We start from the raw sequence: 18,245 nt of genomic DNA, 5'->3' as shown, positions 1-18,245 counted from the left end.
ACTCTAGAGCACCAAGAATTGTAATGACCATACCTCGACAAAAAATAAATTATTTTGAATTCTTTTTTTCTACAAAATCTTGCATTTCTAATGTACTTTCAACTTGGCATATCAAATGTCAGCTTGATTCAATGTTTGAACTGTTATCAAGAAAACTACAGAAGAAAGTTAGAATTTTACGATAAAAAAATAATGTGTGTTTTTAGCAACTGTTTTTATATAACATTCGTTATTCGTTTCTATAATAAAAATAACTTTTACGTAGATCTATTGTTCATTGAGTGTTACGGTCCATAAAATTAACAGTTTTTGTTCTTGTTCACTTGTTCCATAAGTTTTTAAATGGTCACTACTTTTAACTTTTTATTCACTTTCACTATTTAATTCTATCACAAAAAAGTGATAGAATTAAATAGTGAAGGTGAATAAAAAGTAAAAAGTGTAGTGAAAATTTTTCTATCAAGACGCTCGAACATAAATGAATAAATTTTAAATGGTGTCTCAGAGCACCACTGGGCATACAGGAGACAAAAAAAAAACGATGGCCTTAAATAAACTATATATGTGATTTCATATTTTTGCTGGCCGTTCTTCTCACTATGTGGTGATTCTAGAAGGGGATGAATCAGAAGCTGATGAGATGGGAAGCGACATTGAAGATGAAGTCGCTATGTTTGCGATACATCCATTACCAGATGAAGTTCTTAAGTGTTTTTCCGAGACAAACGAGGCAGAAGTAAAGACACCAGCAAAACGGGCCAGGAAAGAAATGAAAGTGGGTCTAAAGGCATTGAAAGCGGACCAAAAACGAAAACTTACCATTTCTGGAAAAAGCTGCAAGCCAAAATCTAGGTACATGACAACTCAGAGATGAAGAAAAGAGGAGAACTCGGATATGACAAGCTCTTCAAAATTCGTCCTTTCATCATCATGACTGACTAAGTCAAGTTTTTTTTTCAAAAACTACGTTGTTTTCATTATTTCCTATAGTATTTGAATAAATAGTTCAAAAACTATCACAAAAATTTTTTTTTTTCGTGTTTTTAAAAAAGTCCCTGCTGTGCTCATAGGTGCTCTGGAGCACCATTTCAAAATTCGCTTTTTTCTTCAAAATACAATGTTTTACAGTGATTTCAACTACCCTGTACAGTATTTTGCCTAAATTGGCCCGGAAAGTATTTTTAAATCATGAAAAACCTCGTGGGCGGGAGAGGGTTAAGAGACCATAGTCTAGGTTCAGCATAGTTTGATCAAAATACAGAAAAGCGATTCTAACCAAATTGTTCTTGATCAGAATTTTTTTACACCTTTTTTTCGAGATTTGAAACTGAAACGTGTTTTATGTATGAAATTGATGTTTAGGATGCTTCAGTGTTCTGTTGTAAAACACTAGTGTAAAATTTAGAAAAATAATTAACTTTCGTTCAATCGTTTGGTGGCCCTTAAAAGGGCCGTTTGTGGGATTATCTTTTGTCGAATTAATTTAACCTCCGAAACCGTACAGAGTGCGTCCCTGACGTTTCAGTGCATAGACGACATCCATGGCGGTAACGGTCTTTCGCTTGGCATGTTCGGTATAGGTGACAGCGTCACGGATTACATTTTCTAGGAAAACCTTCAGCACACCTCGGGTTTCCTCGTAGATCAGACCGGAGATACGTTTCACTCCTCCACGGCGCGCCAGACGACGGATGGCGGGTTTAGTGATACCCTGGATGTTATCACGAAGAACCTTGCGATGACGCTTAGCGCCTCCTTTTCCGAGTCCTTTGCCTCCTTTACCGCGGCCAGTCATTTTTTTTTGTAGTTCTTCCTTCAACGAATGTTTCAAACTGAGATAATAACGCACAGTTTGGTTGAGCTTTTATATGTTTTTGGATCAACAATTTTTTTTACATATTTTATTCTTGTTTCATTGTATTGTAATAATGTACATAAAGGGGCAGAATAATTCTACTTCCCCTACATACCATTGGATATTTTTTGTTCTTTGTGTATGTATTATGATATACGTACAGACAGATTGTACAGGCAAACTAACTCTTGTTCCCCTGCATCACATAAGTATGTGAAAGGATAGCAGATGTTCGTGTTTGAAAATTGGCGCGAGGAAGCCGTTACTGTTGAGACTATAAATAGGGTCAGTTGCCTGCTTTGGCATCATCAGTTGAAATTTTGCGCTTCAGAAAGCTATCCAACGTTGTAAAACTTACTCGTTATGGCTCGTACCAAGCAGACCGCTCGTAAATCCACTGGAGGAAAAGCTCCTCGTAAGCAGTTGGCCACAAAGGCAGCTCGTAAAAGTGCTCCGGCTACCGGAGGAGTGAAGAAACCTCATCGCTATCGGCCAGGAACAGTCGCTCTGCGTGAAATCCGTCGTTACCAAAAATCGACTGAGCTTCTGATCCGCAAGCTGCCATTCCAGCGTTTGGTTCGTGAAATTGCTCAAGATTTCAAAACCGATTTGCGTTTCCAGAGCTCTGCTGTCATGGCTCTGCAGGAAGCTAGCGAAGCTTATCTGGTTGGCCTCTTTGAAGACACCAATCTGTGCGCCATCCACGCCAAGCGTGTGACCATTATGCCCAAGGACATCCAATTGGCTCGCCGCATCCGTGGTGAACGTGCCTAAGTTGGCTATCGGCTTTCGATTGATCTCATATAACATAACAAGCGGCCCTTTTCAGGGCCACAAACAGTTTGCATGAAGACCTGATGATTTTCTATAACTTGCACTCATTGTATTACTTTTTTGTGGGTCTACATTTTATAACCGTTTACCTTTCCCTACAGATTTAATATGGTTGTACTTTGCTAAACAAACCCGTGTACAAAAATAAAACCTACAATTTCAGGACAGCTCAAAGTAAATCTTAAGGACTCCCATTCGCATTGAATATACTAGGATTTAATACGTACTACGCAGTACAAATAACATGCATGAGTCAAAAAACTAGTCTTCTCTTGAAAACGTTGGCAAATGTACTCATAACTATGTTTTCTTCGTTGTTTGTATTATTGTATTATATTCAGCATCGTTTGCCATTGAAAATTAAAAAAATGCGAAATCTTGAGTTGTGGCTGTTGTTGCACGAAACCGAAACCGAAATTTTTTATTTCCGATGATAAAAAATTTAGATTTATTCCTCGTAAGTTTTTGTAAATCTCCTTTGAAGTGATTTTTCTGCTCACCAGTGCATTGAAAAGGTAAATGTCGGTTTCGATTTCAATTCCCAAACTTTCAATAACTTTCGTTTCGAGATGGGGCATAAAACGATGTTTTATTCGACGGTGGATAACTATTACTACTTTACCTCCGGCAACATCATTCCTATCGACCCTGTGAACCATATAATTGTTTTTTTTTTTTTTTTTTAAGTTTTATATTAGGCTTTAAAAGCGTTTCAATCACAACTGCACATCAATAATATATATTAATATAATATGCACATCATGGACTGTAAAAAATTCAAAAAATCATTTTCCGCTTTTAAAGAGCGAGCATTCCAATTTAGAGAATTGACAGCATTATTTAAAGTCATTGCTGAATTTCAATTTCATAACAATATCAGTTGTAAATTTTATACCTACTTGAACAGCGTCGTACAACAGAGCGGACATTAACTGCAGCATGGATTGTTGTAGGTCACTTCTCGGGAGTTGGACTACCTAAATCAATACTGGCTGACTTTTCAGCACCAAACACGAAAGGCTGGTTGCTGTTTGAATACGAAATTTTGCCTGAAAGGACACTAGCATATGAAATGCCTGGTGGTGCCTGAGCAGGATTATTTGTTTTCAATTTGTTTTCTAAATTTATATATTACCTACAGTAAATACTGGTGATGGCTGAACAGTATTGAAAGTCTTCTGATTACCCACATGAATATTATTAACAACAGGTTGTTTTGAACACCTACGTTGTCCAGAGGAAATGAAGTGTTGTAAAGTTTTATTTATATATTTATACAATTAATTGAATTTTTTAAACTAAACTAAATAAAATTTGTTGTCCTTCCCCACCCTCATTCAACCATCATCGAAGCTGTAGGAGTAGAGATAGATACATCATTGGGGAAGCTGAAAATTTATGCCGTCTTCTGCCTTCACCAGTGTTTTGTTAGCAATGGTGCCTCGAGAAAGTTTAAGAATGATCTAACCAAATTGACCTGAATGCCAGAAATGAGCTTTGGCGAAATAACCGCCAATATATTAACGGTAAACTGCTATATGAAGATGTGCAACTTGGATACTACAACGTTCACTTTCCGGACGAGCCTACCTTTTTGTCTCCGGCAGTAATATCATCTACCCATGATATTTTCTTGTCGAATGTGGCCATCTCCAAACCTAGGTTCAGATCACTACCCGGTGACTTGTGAGTTTGGTGGTAATATTACGGCAGTGCCGATACATCAGCGGAAGGATTTTCATCGAGTGAACTGGGCAACCTTTCAGCATAAAGTGGACTCGTTCAACAACGATGAACGCCAGCTTATCTCTACTGACGATGTCGACGCTGCGATTGATGGACTATACCGTGGCATTGATGAAGCCGACAGAAGATGCATCCGTAGAGTTACTGTTAGGGGTAAGTTTATCGAACTCGACCCCCATATTTCAAAGAACTGGAGATCTGGCCAAAAAAGACCACGTCACTGAGCTCAATACGCTGATTCGCATTAGAGTTGACAACCTGAAAAACGAAAAATTTAGCAGAGACATCCAAAGTTCGGAAACCTATTCAAGATCCTTCTGAAAGGTCTCAAAAATTTTAAAAAATAAACCTAGGTTAATTCCCCCTTTAAAAACTGACAATTCTGTACTGATCTCTTCTCTGGAAAAAGCAAATGCCATCGGTGAGCATCTGATGCGTTCGCATAAGCCTTAAGCCTGGAAAAGACCCCACATCGCCTGCCAGCTATAGGCCCATTAGTCTGCTATCATCTCTAAGCAAGGTATTTGAGAGGCTCCTACTAGACCGCCTGTTAGTAGTCATCGAGGACAGTAACATTCTCCTTCCTGAGCAATTTGGCTTCAGGAAGGGCCACTCAACAACTCGTCAGCTGCTTAGAGTGAAACAAATCATAAACAGAAACAAAGAAGTAACCAAGTCCACAGCCATGGCGCTACTAGATGTCGAAAAGGCCTTCGACAACGTCTGGCATAAAGGTTTAGTGTATAAATTGTGCCACTTCGGCGTTCCTGACTATTTACATACAGAACATACAATACAGAACTATCTTCATCAAAGGTCCTTCCGAGTATCACTAAATGTTGAACTGTCTGCAGTTTCTTGTATCCCAGCTGGTGTACCTCAAGGCAGTCTACTCGGCCCTGTACAATATATATAGTAGGATCTCTATCACTATTTGCAGATGATACAGCAATCCTGGTTAACGGTAGAAAGTCCTCGGAGCTCCGTAGCAGATTGCAGCGTTGCCTGAGCATTCACGTAGACTACATGACCAAATGGAAAATCCGTATAAATCAGCAAAAAACTCAAGCCATTATTTTTAAGCACCGGCAAACCTGCAGGCTGAACCCACCCGAAAATTGTAAACTAATATTTGCCGGCTCGAAAATCGAATGGACCTCTGAGGCAATTTATCTGAGCCGCCGTTCTTCACTATCCAGACCTAACAAACTGGCAATTTACAAGCAAATCATCTGCCCTGTTATGGATTACGCATCTCAAATCTGGGGTTCCTGCGCTGCATCCCATCTGCTGAAGTTACAAACCAGAACGAAAATCTCTGCGAATGATATTGGACCTTCCGTTTGATACCAGAACCTCTTCGGTTCATGCAACTGCTGGCTTGGACCTGCTTTCCGAGAGCTTTCGTAAAATGAATGTGAAACTTTTGCAGAAATGTAAAACTTCTGATTCGGATCTAATCCGACAACTTTTTTAGATTTAAAAAATGCAAATAGTTGGTTAGGTTGTATGTATAATTTAAATTTAATCAAATTCCTATATAACCGGCAACATGTGTATTACAAACTAATAAGAATGTAGGTTTAAAATTTCCAAAATGTAAGAATGAAAAGAGAAAAAAGTTAAAAAGCATATCTGTATCACTTAAATTCATTGTATTGGCAAAAACTGTTTCAAGAAAAGCAAAATAAAGATAAACTTTAACTAACTAAAATTTTTGAACTAAACTAGCCACGGTGGTGACGATGGACTTTTTCTCTATGCTATCGTAGCTTAAAAATGTATTAGAAAATGTCTACAAAAGTAGACGCGGATTATAGATGTGATAAATTAAAAAAATAAAATAATTATTTAGATGTCTTTCAGAGATTCAGACAAAACGATTTAAATCAGATGTTAAGGTAGTTGAGCTGACCGAAGCAGCAATAAATAGGAATCAGTAAAAAGGTTTGCATAATGCAGTAAAATCAAATAAACTTCTCCGAGTACTTTTTTGGTAGTCCTGAAAAGGACTGATTGTTTTGAATTTTGGAGATTGAATTCGATGTTTACTTCTTGGCAGCAGCCTTTTTCGGGGCAGCTTTTTTGGCCGGAGCAGCCTTTTTTGGTTTCGGTGTTTTCGGTTTCTTGGCTGCGGTTTTCGATGGTTTTGTGGCTTTCTGCTTGGGAGCAGCAGCCTTTTTCACTCCAGCGGCCTTTTTGGCGGCCTTAGCAGGAGCTGCCTTGGCCTTCTTTTCACCGGTTTTCTTGGCAGCGGTGGCTTTTGGTTTCTTGGCAACCTTCTTCTCGCCAGCGGGTTTCTTGGCTTTGGTTTCCTTCTTGGGTTTCTTAGCTTTCTTCTCTCCAGCTGGTTTCTTTGCATCGGCCTTAACCTTGAATGAACCGGAAGCACCAGATCCCTTAGTCTGGACCAGCGTTCCCTTCTCGACACCCGATTTTAGGGCCTTCTTAAGGAACGGAGCCAACTTGGCGACATCGCATTTGTAGTTGGCGGCGATGTACTTCTTGATGGCCTGCAGCGAGGATCCGTTACGTTCCTTGAGGGTCTTGATAGCGGCCAAAACCATGTCGTTCACTGGTGGGTGAGTTGATGGCTTTTTGGGTTTCTTGGCGTCTCCCTTGGGCGCCTTGGCCTTCTTGGGTGCCTTGGCCGGTGAGACAGCGGCCGGAGCAGCAGCAGGAGCAACAGTATCAGCCATTCTGCTTTAAAGTTTTCGAAATCTTACGAAAGTGCGATTAAATGAAATACGAATTATGAAACATATACTATTAGTTTAATAGGTATACATTTTCGTCGTCCGTGCTAGGGAAAGTATTGACATGGGTAGAAAAACTACGACCGATACGTAGAATACAATTTTCTGATATTACTGTTAAAAAGACCTTAATTTTTGTAAACTATGCTATTTTAAAATATAATTAACTGTTTGTAGTGTTCTAGTATACACGAACTTTCCATAACTGAATAAAAAGTTTAAACGTTTTGTTCTGATTACCATGAAAACTTGCTTGTAAGTTACCTATCTCGAAACTGTGACTAGAGTGTTGTTATAAAATACTTAATATTTTATGTTTTATCAAGTAATTTAGCAGTTATGTATTTGCTAGTCGATAAACAAATATATTTGCTTCCTTCGTGAGCAAATACATCATTTCTATAATGTATTGATGAAGCCACATTCATCCGAATTTATGATCGGTAATGGCAGTACACGTATGTCTTCTTGCTATACGGACTGATTTAGATAATGTTTCATAAGAAAAATTATCTTTGTTTTCGATACGAAATTAAATTGAATAAATTTTAACATTACATACAATAAAATTTTAAATGTCATAATAATTCGTCCCGATGATGCTACATGCAATTGTTTGTATACTGATTCTAAATTAATCATAGTATTGAGGGATGAATTGCATAGTAACCGTACTCAGAAAATTCAATAAAAACTGCCTCCGAATTAATAATTAATAATTCTTTCTAAACTATTATCAACGTTGATTTTTGATTTTGTGTTTTTTTTTTTTTATCCAGACATGATAAAGGGTTTTTCAACAACCATGAGTTTTTCAACTTTTTCAAGTTTTATACGTGTCTGATAATGTTGTTTGGTAGCTGTGTCTGCACAGAGGAAATCAACCATTTTCCTGTAAAACGCATTCGATGTAAAATAGTTCTATTCATATAAAAAACGGTACGAATCATGAAATAATTGTTATAGGTCAAAGAAATCTAGTCATCTTTTATTTATAAATGAAAAATAGCTCATCAATTTCTGATTTGACGAATAGCTTTTTTAAATCTGATTTTCATAACATAATTGTATTTCAATTGACTTTATATTATTTTCCTGAAAATTTAAAAAAATAATCGGACGAGCTGTAGATTATCACATTTTATTTTGTGTGTTTGTTTTTTTTTTGTATGTCGTAATCAGATTTGAGAGTAGTATTTATCTAAAAATTATTAGTATAAGTATAGTAAAGTTCAATGAATTTGAAATTTAGCAATTAAAAAAACAAATATTTGATATTTATCCCGTAACTTTTCTAAAGGACTTGAATAGCAATATGCGATTCTCTCCTCTCAATCTTACCACAATTCGGAACATTACAATATTATTTAGCTTACTATGCACAGTGTGTATCATGAAAAATGTAAAAATAATTTTGTTAATAACAGAAGAGAAAGTAAACAAACAGAGTCTATCAATGTTACCTTTTTTAGCGAAAATTTTTTGTTAGTTGTTTATTTTTGATTATATGTGGGTACCTAACAATTAGGCAAATAAATATTAAAATTGGAAATTAAGTTACGGATGTGATTTTTTAGACATCTGCAAATGCGGATGCAGATGTGTGATTACGGATGCAGATGTGAATGTGGATGTTCCGCATTTGCGAATGCGGATATCCGTTACATACTTAGTGTCAACGATGCTCGGATTGTTTGCGCTTTGCTGTATAGACAAAAAGATTGACACGATCTGTTGAATTTCCTATTGCCGTTGAAAAAAAAATGTTTCAAATGTTTTAAAAAATGAGCAATTCTACAATAAAATGGGCCAATTTAATCGATTTGAATTTTTTTTTCAATTTCAATTTTTTTTCTTGATTTCTCTATGACCGGACCGGTTTCATTGTAAAGGTATTTTTTTGTAAAAAAAAATAAATTTAAAAAAAATGAGATTTTCTAATAATTATTTTTATTTTAACTTTTATTTTCGAAAATTTTTTTTCTTAGAAGTGTGTATTTTCTTGGAAATATATCGTCTACAACTTTGCCGAAGACGTCACACCGAACACACAAACCGTTTTGGCTTTGAAAATATTTGTAATCATCAATACCTTCGCAAAATAGCATTTTTTATAGCTTCTCGAAAACAAGTCGTGTTCCAAAAAATTAAACAAAGAGCACAAAATGACATTTTTTGCCTATAAGAACATCTATGCAAAGTTACAGCCAAATCAAAAATGACAATTCAAAAAAAAAAAAATTGAAACTGAAACGTTTTTTGTGGAACTGCTCAGATGACTATTGATCATAATTAGTCATGTGGTTGGATACACTTGAAGTCGAAATTTTAACTGAAATCCGAGAAATAATTGATTGTTTTCAATGCCGTTTTATCTTGTGCAATTGAGTTTCAAATAAAAATTTGTCAGAGCATTTCATTTAATGTACAGATGACAAAGTTCAGATGACCTATAGAGATGATTGTTTATGTATGAGTACTGTTCGAGAAAATTTATTCATTTATTGTAAAATCCAGAGACTACTTTGTGGCTAGTGTATTTGTTTAGCTATTTCATTTTCGAAATGTATTTCATGTTCCAATAAAGGTTTACCTATCTTTGGTAATGTTGGTGTTTTCCATATTTACTTTTAGGTAAAATATGAAAACGTAAAGCATATAAAGTAGAAACATTAAAACATGTTTGAGGTTTGCATCGCATAGTTGGAATAAATCAGTTCGAATACGTTAGTTAAAAAATACTTCAACTCATCGTATACAATTTTGTTCGTCCTGAAAAGGACGGTTTTTGTTTTTGGTCGATGGGCTTGTCGCTTAGGCTTTCTTCTCGGTCTTCTTGGGCAACAGAACGGCTTGAATGTTTGGCAAGACACCTCCCTGGGCAATGGTGACACCGGACAGAAGTTTGTTCAACTCCTCGTCGTTACGGATGGCCAACTGCAGATGACGCGGGATAATACGGGTCTTCTTGTTGTCACGGGCAGCATTTCCTGCCAATTCCAAAACTTCAGCAGCCAAATATTCCATAACGGCTGCTAGATATACCGGAGCACCAGCACCGACGCGTTCGGCATAGTTTCCCTTTCGCAGCAGACGGTGAATACGACCTACCGGGAACTGGAGACCAGCACGAGATGAACGGGACTTTGCCTTTCCCTTAACTTTGCCTCCTTTACCGCGTCCAGACATTTTGTTGTAGTAGAGTTTTAGTTTATTTTACCTGAGAAGTAGCGTTAAACTGATACCAAATGCAGGGAACAATCCCCTTATATACAATTACACTGAGCTGTTATTGATCGGTGGGTTGGGTCACGCAGGTAACGGAATAGTAGAATTTTACAAAAGGGACGCGCTTCGGATCTGTTTTGCGCAGGTATAAAAAGGCGACTCACTGCGGCAAGCAACATCATTTTCCGAGAGGTAAACGAAGCTAAACTACCGTCAAAATGCCACCGAAGACTAGTGGAAAGGCCGCCAAGAAGTCGGGCAAGGCTCAGAAGAACATCACGAAGGGCGACAAGAAGAAGAAGAAGCCACGTCGCAAGGAGAGCTACGCCATCTACATCTACAAGGTCCTGAAGCAAGTCCACCCGGACACCGGAATCTCGTCGAAGGCCATGAGCATCATGAACAGCTTTGTGAACGATATTTTCGAACGCATTGCTGCTGAAGCTTCTCGCCTGGCTCACTACAACAAGCGATCCACCATTACTTCTCGCGAGGTTCAGACCTCAGTCCGTCTGTTGTTGCCAGGAGAATTGGCCAAACATGCCGTCTCTGAGGGAACCAAGGCTGTCACCAAGTACACTAGCTCCAAGTAAATATTTCAGACAATCTTATGTAAAACGGCCCTTCTCAGGGCCAACAAATAATAATCGAAGCGGTATTGAACTTCTCTTGTTGGGAAAACAGAAATGGAACATTGTATTTTTAGTAACAGTAATATTTCTAATAGTATTTGGTATGTTCATGAACCGTAAATATGCCTACCAAGTGCGAATTGTTTGGAAGATTCTACTAGAAATTATGGGTCCTATTACTGGAGACGAGACGACTCGACTCGACAAGTTGCACGTCGAAGTATCTCGATTGATTGATTGATTACGAAGAATTTAAAAATTCATTATAAAAATTTATTTTGATACATTTTTAAGCTTAAGTCATTTGGAATATACCAGTAAAAGTGTTTTACAGAAATTAGAATCGACAGTTCCTAATTTAAACTCTTCTGTTTTTCTGGGCTAATATTTGAGCTTGAAAGCATAGATATTTCTAAGTTTAAAATCTTAAATAAATGGTTTTAAATGTAATGCTATTTTTTCTGCAGATTATTAAATGCATCGTTGATCAAACAATATTTTTCAATATCCATATGTAAATAAGTAAATTATATTTTATCTTATGAAGGGTTTCGCGCTAACTCGTTTGGGAGATTGTTATTGGCTATGGAAAAATATGGTATGCATAATTGTTTTGTAAACATTGAATTCGCACTCACGAAGTTTCAAGATGTGAAAATGTTCATTATTTCCGCTTTTGGTCTGGTTGCCATAATCTCATGTGCTATAATAGTTGAAGTTTTTGTTTTCTTCTGTTATTGGAGCATTGGAGTTATTGGAGTTAAGGCATCAGGTAATGAAATTTATGTTTTGGCTTCAGTCAAACACAATAATATTGATCTATTCTTGCAGAGTTGGCTTTCGAAGAATTTTCTCGACACTATTACAATAAAAATCAGCAGGATTAAATGCAAGAGCGCCAAAATAACGGAAAATGCAAAATAATAGAAATAGAGTTGAAAAGAAACAATCTAATTCAACCACAGATTGACGACATAGCAAGTCATAGTTAGTTACTAGTAAATGTAACTAATGACAACTTGCCTCAAAGTTTTTTGCCGTACCAGTTGAACCAATGTTTTAGAAAACAGTAGAAACATAGGTAGGTAACATCAATGAATATCGTGATATCAGAATATCAGATTTACCGTAACAGACCGCGAAGAAGTTGGAAAAACAATATCGACGTCTTCATTCAAATCGTTTGTGGCCCTGAGAAGGGCCGTTTGTTGTGTAGTGTGAGATCAAACGAAAGCCGATAGCCAACTTAGGCGCGTTCACCACGGATACGGCGAGCCAATTGGATGTCCTTGGGCATGATGGTCACACGCTTGGCGTGGATGGCACATAGATTGGTATCTTCAAAGAGACCGACTAGATAGGCTTCACTAGCTTCCTGCAGAGCCATAACAGCCGAGCTCTGGAAACGAAGATCAGTCTTGAAATCCTGAGCGATTTCACGAACCAAACGCTGGAACGGAAGTTTGCGGATCAGAAGCTCAGTCGATTTTTGATAACGACGGATTTCACGCAGAGCCACTGTTCCTGGACGATAACGATGAGGCTTCTTTACTCCTCCAGTAGCCGGGGCACTTTTACGGGCTGCTTTTGTGGCCAACTGCTTACGAGGAGCTTTTCCTCCAGTGGATTTACGAGCAGTCTGCTTGGTACGAGCCATTGTAGATTAAGTTCACCAGTAAAACGATCACTTTGAAAGTTGAACGAATAATGACGAAAAAATTCATTTTGGCCTTTTTTATACTGCACCCTATTCTACTGTCCAACCAATCAGGAATCAGAAACATCGACAATTTCTAACCCTCTCAGGTATAAAAGCGACTGAAGGTCGGGCTCGGCATTAGTTTCATTCGTTCGTTCAAGCGTTCAATAGAAAGCAAAAATGACTGGTCGTGGTAAAGGAGGAAAAGGACTCGGAAAGGGAGGCGCTAAGCGTCATCGCAAAGTTCTTCGTGATAACATCCAGGGTATTACCAAGCCCGCTATTCGTCGTTTGGCTCGTCGTGGAGGTGTCAAGCGTATTTCAGGTCTAATCTATGAGGAAACTCGTGGTGTGCTGAAGGTTTTCCTAGAAAATGTCATTCGAGATGCTGTTACCTATACTGAACACGCTAAGCGCAAGACCGTCACCGCCATGGATGTTGTCTACGCTCTTAAACGTCAGGGACGCACGCTGTATGGATTTGGAGGTTAAATAATTCGATCTGCTAACGACAAAAGGCCTTTTTCAAGGCCACAAAATTATGAATGAAGGTCTACTTGAACCTTTTAAGTTGTGTTGTAATTAGACCATGTTCCTGTATATACACATTACTATATAGGTGATGCTAATCCTTAAAATGTTTAATTTTTCGTTTCACGGAATGGTCTCGTTTTGCACCTCAAGTCTCTTTTTCCATATCTCGTACAAATTATCGTTTGATGTTATTTGGATAAAAAGAAACATTCTAACAATTTCGGAATAATGCACAGTAGTAAATGCGTTCATAATGCCTTTTTTAATGCAATCATTTCATAATGATTGGTGCTCAAAATATCAGGGAATTTGATATGTTAGGAAACGTAAGGGAAAATGATAGTGTTAGGTATTCTAGAACCGCATTTTGTTTCCAAGAAATTTGGGATTCGACAATAAAACTGTTCATCCATATTCACGAAACAATTTGCACCAGGAAGATAAAACGAAATATTTCTCATTCGGGGCAAACTGCGCAAAACAATAACAATTGATTCAAACCACATTTTTAATGAAAGTACTTGTTTTTGATTTTAACAAAAAAATTGACTATCATTACAGGTTCTAGGGATATTATTCTATTTTTGCGTTCTACATCACGTATTCTTACGTTAATTCCAGTGAAATTAGGTTTAACTAATCTCTCTTGGACTTAAACTGCAGTAAAAATATCTCAGTAAAATTGTTGATACAGTAAAATCAACTTCTTCGAGTATATTGTTTGTAGTCCTGAAAAGGACTGATTGTTTTAAACCAAATTTTGGTTATTCGATTGGACATTTACTTCTTGGCTGCGGCTTTTTTCGGGGCAGCTTTTTTGGCCGGAGCAGCAGCCTTCTTTGGTTTCGGGGTTTTCGGTTTCTTAGCTGCAGTTTTCGATGGCTTTGTGGCTTTCTGTTTGGGGGCAGTAGCCTTTTTCACTCCAGCGGCCTTTTTGGCGGCCTTGGCAGGAGCTGCCTTGGCCTTCTTTTCACCGGTTTTCTTGGCAGCGGTGGCTTTTGGTTTCTTGGCAACCTTTTTCTCGCCAGCGGGTTTCTTGGCTTTAGTTTCCTTCTTGGGTTTCTTAGCTTTCTTCTCTCCAGCTGGTTTCTTTGCATCGGCCTTAACCTTGAATGAACCGGAAGCACCAGATCCCTTAGTCTGGACCAGCGTTCCCTTCTCGACACCCGATTTCAGGGCTTTCTTCAAGAACGGAGCCAGCTTCGCAACGTCGCATTTGTAATTAGCGGCAATATACTTCTTGATGGCCTGCAGCGAGGATCCGTTACGTTCCTTGAGGGTCTTGATAGCGGCCAAAACCATGTCGTTCACTGGTGGGTGAGTCGATGGCTTCTTGGGTTTCTTGGCGTCTCCCTTGGGCGCCTTGGTCTTCTTGGGTGCCTTGGCCGCTGAAGTAGCGGCCGGAGCAGCAGCGGGAGCAACAGTATCAGCCATTCTGTTCTAAAGTTTTCGAAATCTTACGAACGTGCGGTTAAATGAAATACGAATTATGAAACATATACTATTAGTTTGATAGGTATACATACTCGTCGTCCGTGCTAGGGAAAGTATTGACACGGGTAGAAAAACTACGGCCGATACGTAGAATACACTTTTCTGATATTGCTATTTAAAACACCCTATTTTTTTTAAACTATGCTATTTTAAAATATAATCAACTGTTTATAATGTTCTAGCATTCATGAACTTTCCATAACTGAATAAAAAATTTAAACGTTTTGTTCTGGTTTCCATGAAAATTTGCTTGTAAGTTACCGATCTCGTAACTGAGACTAGAGTGTTGTCAATAAATAGTTAATATTTTATATTTTATCAAGTAATTTAGCAGTTATGTATTTGTTATTCGATAAACAAATATATTTGCTTCCTTCGTGACTAAATACATCACTCCCATAATGTATTGTTGAAGACATATTCATCCGAATTTAGGATCGTTAATGGCAGTACACTATGCCTCGCTACACGACTGATTTGGATAATGTTTCTTAAGAAAAAATATCTAAGTTTCGATACGAAATTATATTGAATAAATAAAATAAAATTCTAATTGTAAAAAATAAAATTTAAATTGTGATAATTTGATTCGACTTAGCTTATATACATATTAGGTACTGGTTCTCAACTAATCATAGTCTTGTTGGCATGAATTGCGAGGTAACCGTGCCTAGACAATTTAATGGAAAATGTTTTCGAACTAATGACTAATAATTCTTCCTAAAATACTATCAACGTTTTTTTTCAGATAGTGAATTAAATCTCCAAAACTGGATATTTGATTTATACACACATAATCTTTCCAAACTAACTGATTTTTGTGTTTTTAAGTGCAGTCATAACAGAGATATTTTTTCAATAACCCTTTTCAACTTTTTTTTAAAGTTTTCACGTGTCATGAATCAAAGCAATTATTTTCGAATCTAATTTTTATTTCAACCGTTTTCATGTTATTTTGCTGAAAAAATCAAACAATATTCGGACGTGTTGTTATCAATATTTTTGCCTGTGTCAATCAGATCAAGGAGTAGTATTTTTCTGAAAATCCTCCTATTGTCGCTAACCTGGATTTGGTCGCCATTATTAAATAAAATGTTCACATACGAGGTATAAGGTAGTGTGAATGAAATCTTTTAAATTTATAAAACATGAGGGATAATCATTTCTTCTGGAAAACATTGTATGAACTTTTAATTTGTTCGAAAATGATCCACTTCTAAAGTTCATAACTTGTAACTTGTATGATAGTGAAGCTAGAAAAGAGTATAACTAATATAAGTATAGTAATCTTTGAATTCAAAATTCAGCAATAAAAAAAAACAAAAACAAATATAATTTGTTATTTCTGGTACACTTTCAAAAGACCTGAAAAGCAACGAACGATACTCTACTTTCACTGCATTCTCGTCCACTGCAGTGTTACTTTTAAAACTTTTAACGTCTTTCCGTGAAAACTACTTTAAAAGGTGTTGTTAATTTGTGTTCACTGTGGGTGTAGCAATTAGGTAAATAACTATTAAAATAGAAAAGTACCAACGATGCTCGATAGGCAGAATTATCGGCAAGAAATGCTGATTTTGCTGACATTTAAAAGGTAAAATCTCTTGCTTTAAATGTTTTTCAAGATGACCATCGAAAAATAAATCATGTCGTGTAAACGTCGTTGTGGAAATTTTAATTTAGATCCGAGAAATAACTGAAAGTTTTTATGCCGTTTTATCTTGTGCATTTGAGTTTTAATTAAAATTTGTCAAAACATTTCATTTAATGTAAAAACGAAAAAGTAATTGTTCAATTAACTTCTAGAAATGTGTTCAAGAGCTTGAGTTTTTTTTAAATAATTGAAAATCTAGAGGCTTTATCTCGTTGCTAGATTATTCGTTTAGCTTTTTTTATTTTTTGAAATTTATTTCCTATTCTAATAAATATTTATTTATATATGGGCAATGTTGTTACTTTTTATATCTAAATGAAAAAAAATCTACATTGTGAGATTCACTTCTAAGTAAAATATGAAAATATATCAAGAATATAAAGTAGAAACATTAAAGTATATTTAAGGTTTGCATCGCATAGTTGGGATAAATCAGTTAAAATAACGCTAGTTATAAATTGCTTAAACTCATCATGTACAATTTTGTTCGCCCTGAAAAGGACGTATTTTTTGATGGGTTAGTCGCTTAGGCCTTCTTCTCGGTCTTCTTGGGCAACAGAACGGCTTGAATGTTTGGCAAGACACCTCCCTGGGCAATGGTGACACCGGACAGAAGTTTGTTCAACTCCTCGTCGTTACGGATGGCCAATTGCAGATGACGCGGGATAATACGGGTCTTCTTGTTGTCACGGGCAGCATTTCCTGCCAATTCCAAAACTTCAGCAGCCAAATATTCCATAACGGCTGCCAAATATACGGGAGCACCAGCACCGACGCGTTCGGCATAGTTTCCCTTTCGCAGCAGACGGTGAATACGGCCTACCGGGAACTGGAGACCAGCACGAGATGAACGGGACTTTGCCTTTCCCTTAACTTTGCCTCCTTTACCGCGTCCAGACATTTTGTTGTAGTAGAGTTTAAGTTTATTTTACCTGAGAAGTAGCGTTAAACTGATACCAAATGCAGGGAACAATCCCCTTATATACAATTACACTGAGCTGTTATTGATCGGTGGGTTGGGTCACGCAGGTAACGAAATGGTAGAATTTTACAAAAGGGACGCGCTTCGGATCTGTTTTGCGCAGGTATAAAAAGGCGACTCACTGCGGCAAGCAACATCATTTTCCGAGAGGTAAACGAAGCTAAACTACCGTCAAAATGCCACCGAAGACTAGTGGAAAGGCCGCCAAGAAGTCGGGCAAGGCTCAGAAGAACATCACGAAGGGCGACAAGAAGAAGAAGAAGCCACGTCGCAAGGAGAGCTACGCCATCTACATCTACAAGGTCCTGAAGCAAGTCCACCCGGACACCGGAATCTCGTCGAAGGCCATGAGCATCATGAACAGCTTTGTGAACGATATTTTCGAACGCATTGCTGCTGAAGCTTCTCGCCTGGCTCACTACAACAAGCGATCCACCATTACTTCTCGCGAGGTTCAGACCTCAGTCCGTCTGTTGTTGCCAGGAGAATTGGCCAAACATGCCGTCTCTGAGGGAACCAAGGCTGTCACCAAGTACACTAGCTCCAAGTAAATGTTTCGGACCATGCATTGATGAACGTACAACAATCGGCCCTATTAAGGGCCAACAAATGATACTCGAAGAAAAATTTGATTTTTCTAACTAAGGTTAGTCATTATGTCTAACCTCTCCTCCATTAAGAGATTTTGTATCACAACATTCGAATTCAAAATGCATTCTCGTTGGATAGGGAATATTTGGAGAGAAACTGCCACCATATTTAGGGTAGGTGAGCCAGTTATGGCAAGTGCACCAGTTATGGCTATATCGCATAAGCGCAATGGTACCAGTG

The 18,245-nt window shown here is 37.5% G+C and overlaps 10 protein-coding genes across 10 annotated transcripts; 4 read left to right on the top strand and 6 right to left on the bottom strand.

The window, feature by feature from the left end:
* Positions 1-1,455: 1,455 nt before the first annotated feature.
* LOC129733191 (histone H4) lies at positions 1,456-1,820 on the bottom strand. The gene has a single exon (XM_055694834.1). The coding sequence runs from the start codon at positions 1,793-1,795 to the stop codon at positions 1,484-1,486; it is 312 nt and encodes a 103-aa protein (XP_055550809.1). The 5' UTR covers positions 1,796-1,820; the 3' UTR covers positions 1,456-1,483.
* Positions 1,821-2,179: 359 nt separating this feature from the next.
* Positions 2,180-2,669, top strand: LOC129733028 (histone H3). Its single transcript, XM_055694573.1, has one exon. The coding sequence runs from the start codon at positions 2,219-2,221 to the stop codon at positions 2,627-2,629; it is 411 nt and encodes a 136-aa protein (XP_055550548.1). The 5' UTR covers positions 2,180-2,218; the 3' UTR covers positions 2,630-2,669.
* Positions 2,670-6,450: 3,781 nt separating this feature from the next.
* On the bottom strand, positions 6,451-7,169 carry LOC129732979 (histone H1-like). Its single transcript, XM_055694487.1, has one exon. The coding sequence runs from the start codon at positions 7,132-7,134 to the stop codon at positions 6,484-6,486; it is 651 nt and encodes a 216-aa protein (XP_055550462.1). The 5' UTR covers positions 7,135-7,169; the 3' UTR covers positions 6,451-6,483.
* Positions 7,170-9,814: 2,645 nt separating this feature from the next.
* Positions 9,815-10,397, bottom strand: LOC129733121 (histone H2A). Its single transcript, XM_055694706.1, has one exon. It carries the CDS (start codon positions 10,378-10,380, stop codon positions 10,006-10,008), a length of 375 nt encoding a protein of 124 aa, XP_055550681.1. The 5' UTR covers positions 10,381-10,397; the 3' UTR covers positions 9,815-10,005.
* Positions 10,398-10,616: 219 nt separating this feature from the next.
* On the top strand, positions 10,617-11,280 carry LOC129733144 (histone H2B). Its single transcript, XM_055694759.1, has one exon. It carries the CDS (start codon positions 10,638-10,640, stop codon positions 11,010-11,012), a length of 375 nt encoding a protein of 124 aa, XP_055550734.1. The 5' UTR covers positions 10,617-10,637; the 3' UTR covers positions 11,013-11,280.
* Positions 11,281-12,129: 849 nt separating this feature from the next.
* Positions 12,130-12,720, bottom strand: LOC129733035 (histone H3). The gene has a single exon (XM_055694583.1). It carries the CDS (start codon positions 12,706-12,708, stop codon positions 12,298-12,300), a length of 411 nt encoding a protein of 136 aa, XP_055550558.1. The 5' UTR covers positions 12,709-12,720; the 3' UTR covers positions 12,130-12,297.
* Positions 12,721-12,912: 192 nt separating this feature from the next.
* LOC129733194 (histone H4) lies at positions 12,913-13,258 on the top strand. The gene has a single exon (XM_055694848.1). The coding sequence runs from the start codon at positions 12,931-12,933 to the stop codon at positions 13,240-13,242; it is 312 nt and encodes a 103-aa protein (XP_055550823.1). The 5' UTR covers positions 12,913-12,930; the 3' UTR covers positions 13,243-13,258.
* A 743-nt stretch (positions 13,259-14,001) lies between these two features.
* LOC129732974 (histone H1-like) lies at positions 14,002-14,757 on the bottom strand. Its single transcript, XM_055694473.1, has one exon. It carries the CDS (start codon positions 14,716-14,718, stop codon positions 14,065-14,067), a length of 654 nt encoding a protein of 217 aa, XP_055550448.1. The 5' UTR covers positions 14,719-14,757; the 3' UTR covers positions 14,002-14,064.
* Positions 14,758-16,660: 1,903 nt separating this feature from the next.
* LOC129733097 (histone H2A) lies at positions 16,661-17,371 on the bottom strand. The gene has a single exon (XM_055694670.1). It carries the CDS (start codon positions 17,331-17,333, stop codon positions 16,959-16,961), a length of 375 nt encoding a protein of 124 aa, XP_055550645.1. The 5' UTR covers positions 17,334-17,371; the 3' UTR covers positions 16,661-16,958.
* A 197-nt stretch (positions 17,372-17,568) lies between these two features.
* On the top strand, positions 17,569-18,046 carry LOC129733152 (histone H2B). The gene has a single exon (XM_055694772.1). The coding sequence runs from the start codon at positions 17,591-17,593 to the stop codon at positions 17,963-17,965; it is 375 nt and encodes a 124-aa protein (XP_055550747.1). The 5' UTR covers positions 17,569-17,590; the 3' UTR covers positions 17,966-18,046.
* Positions 18,047-18,245: the final 199 nt, after the last annotated feature.

The sequence above is a fragment of the Wyeomyia smithii genome, chromosome 1, assembly GCF_029784165.1.
Source record: "Wyeomyia smithii strain HCP4-BCI-WySm-NY-G18 chromosome 1, ASM2978416v1, whole genome shotgun sequence".
Taxonomy (NCBI): Eukaryota; Metazoa; Arthropoda; class Insecta; order Diptera; family Culicidae; genus Wyeomyia; species Wyeomyia smithii.
The sequence above is the reverse complement of the archived record's forward strand: the minus strand, read 5'-3'. Positions and strand labels throughout refer to the sequence as shown.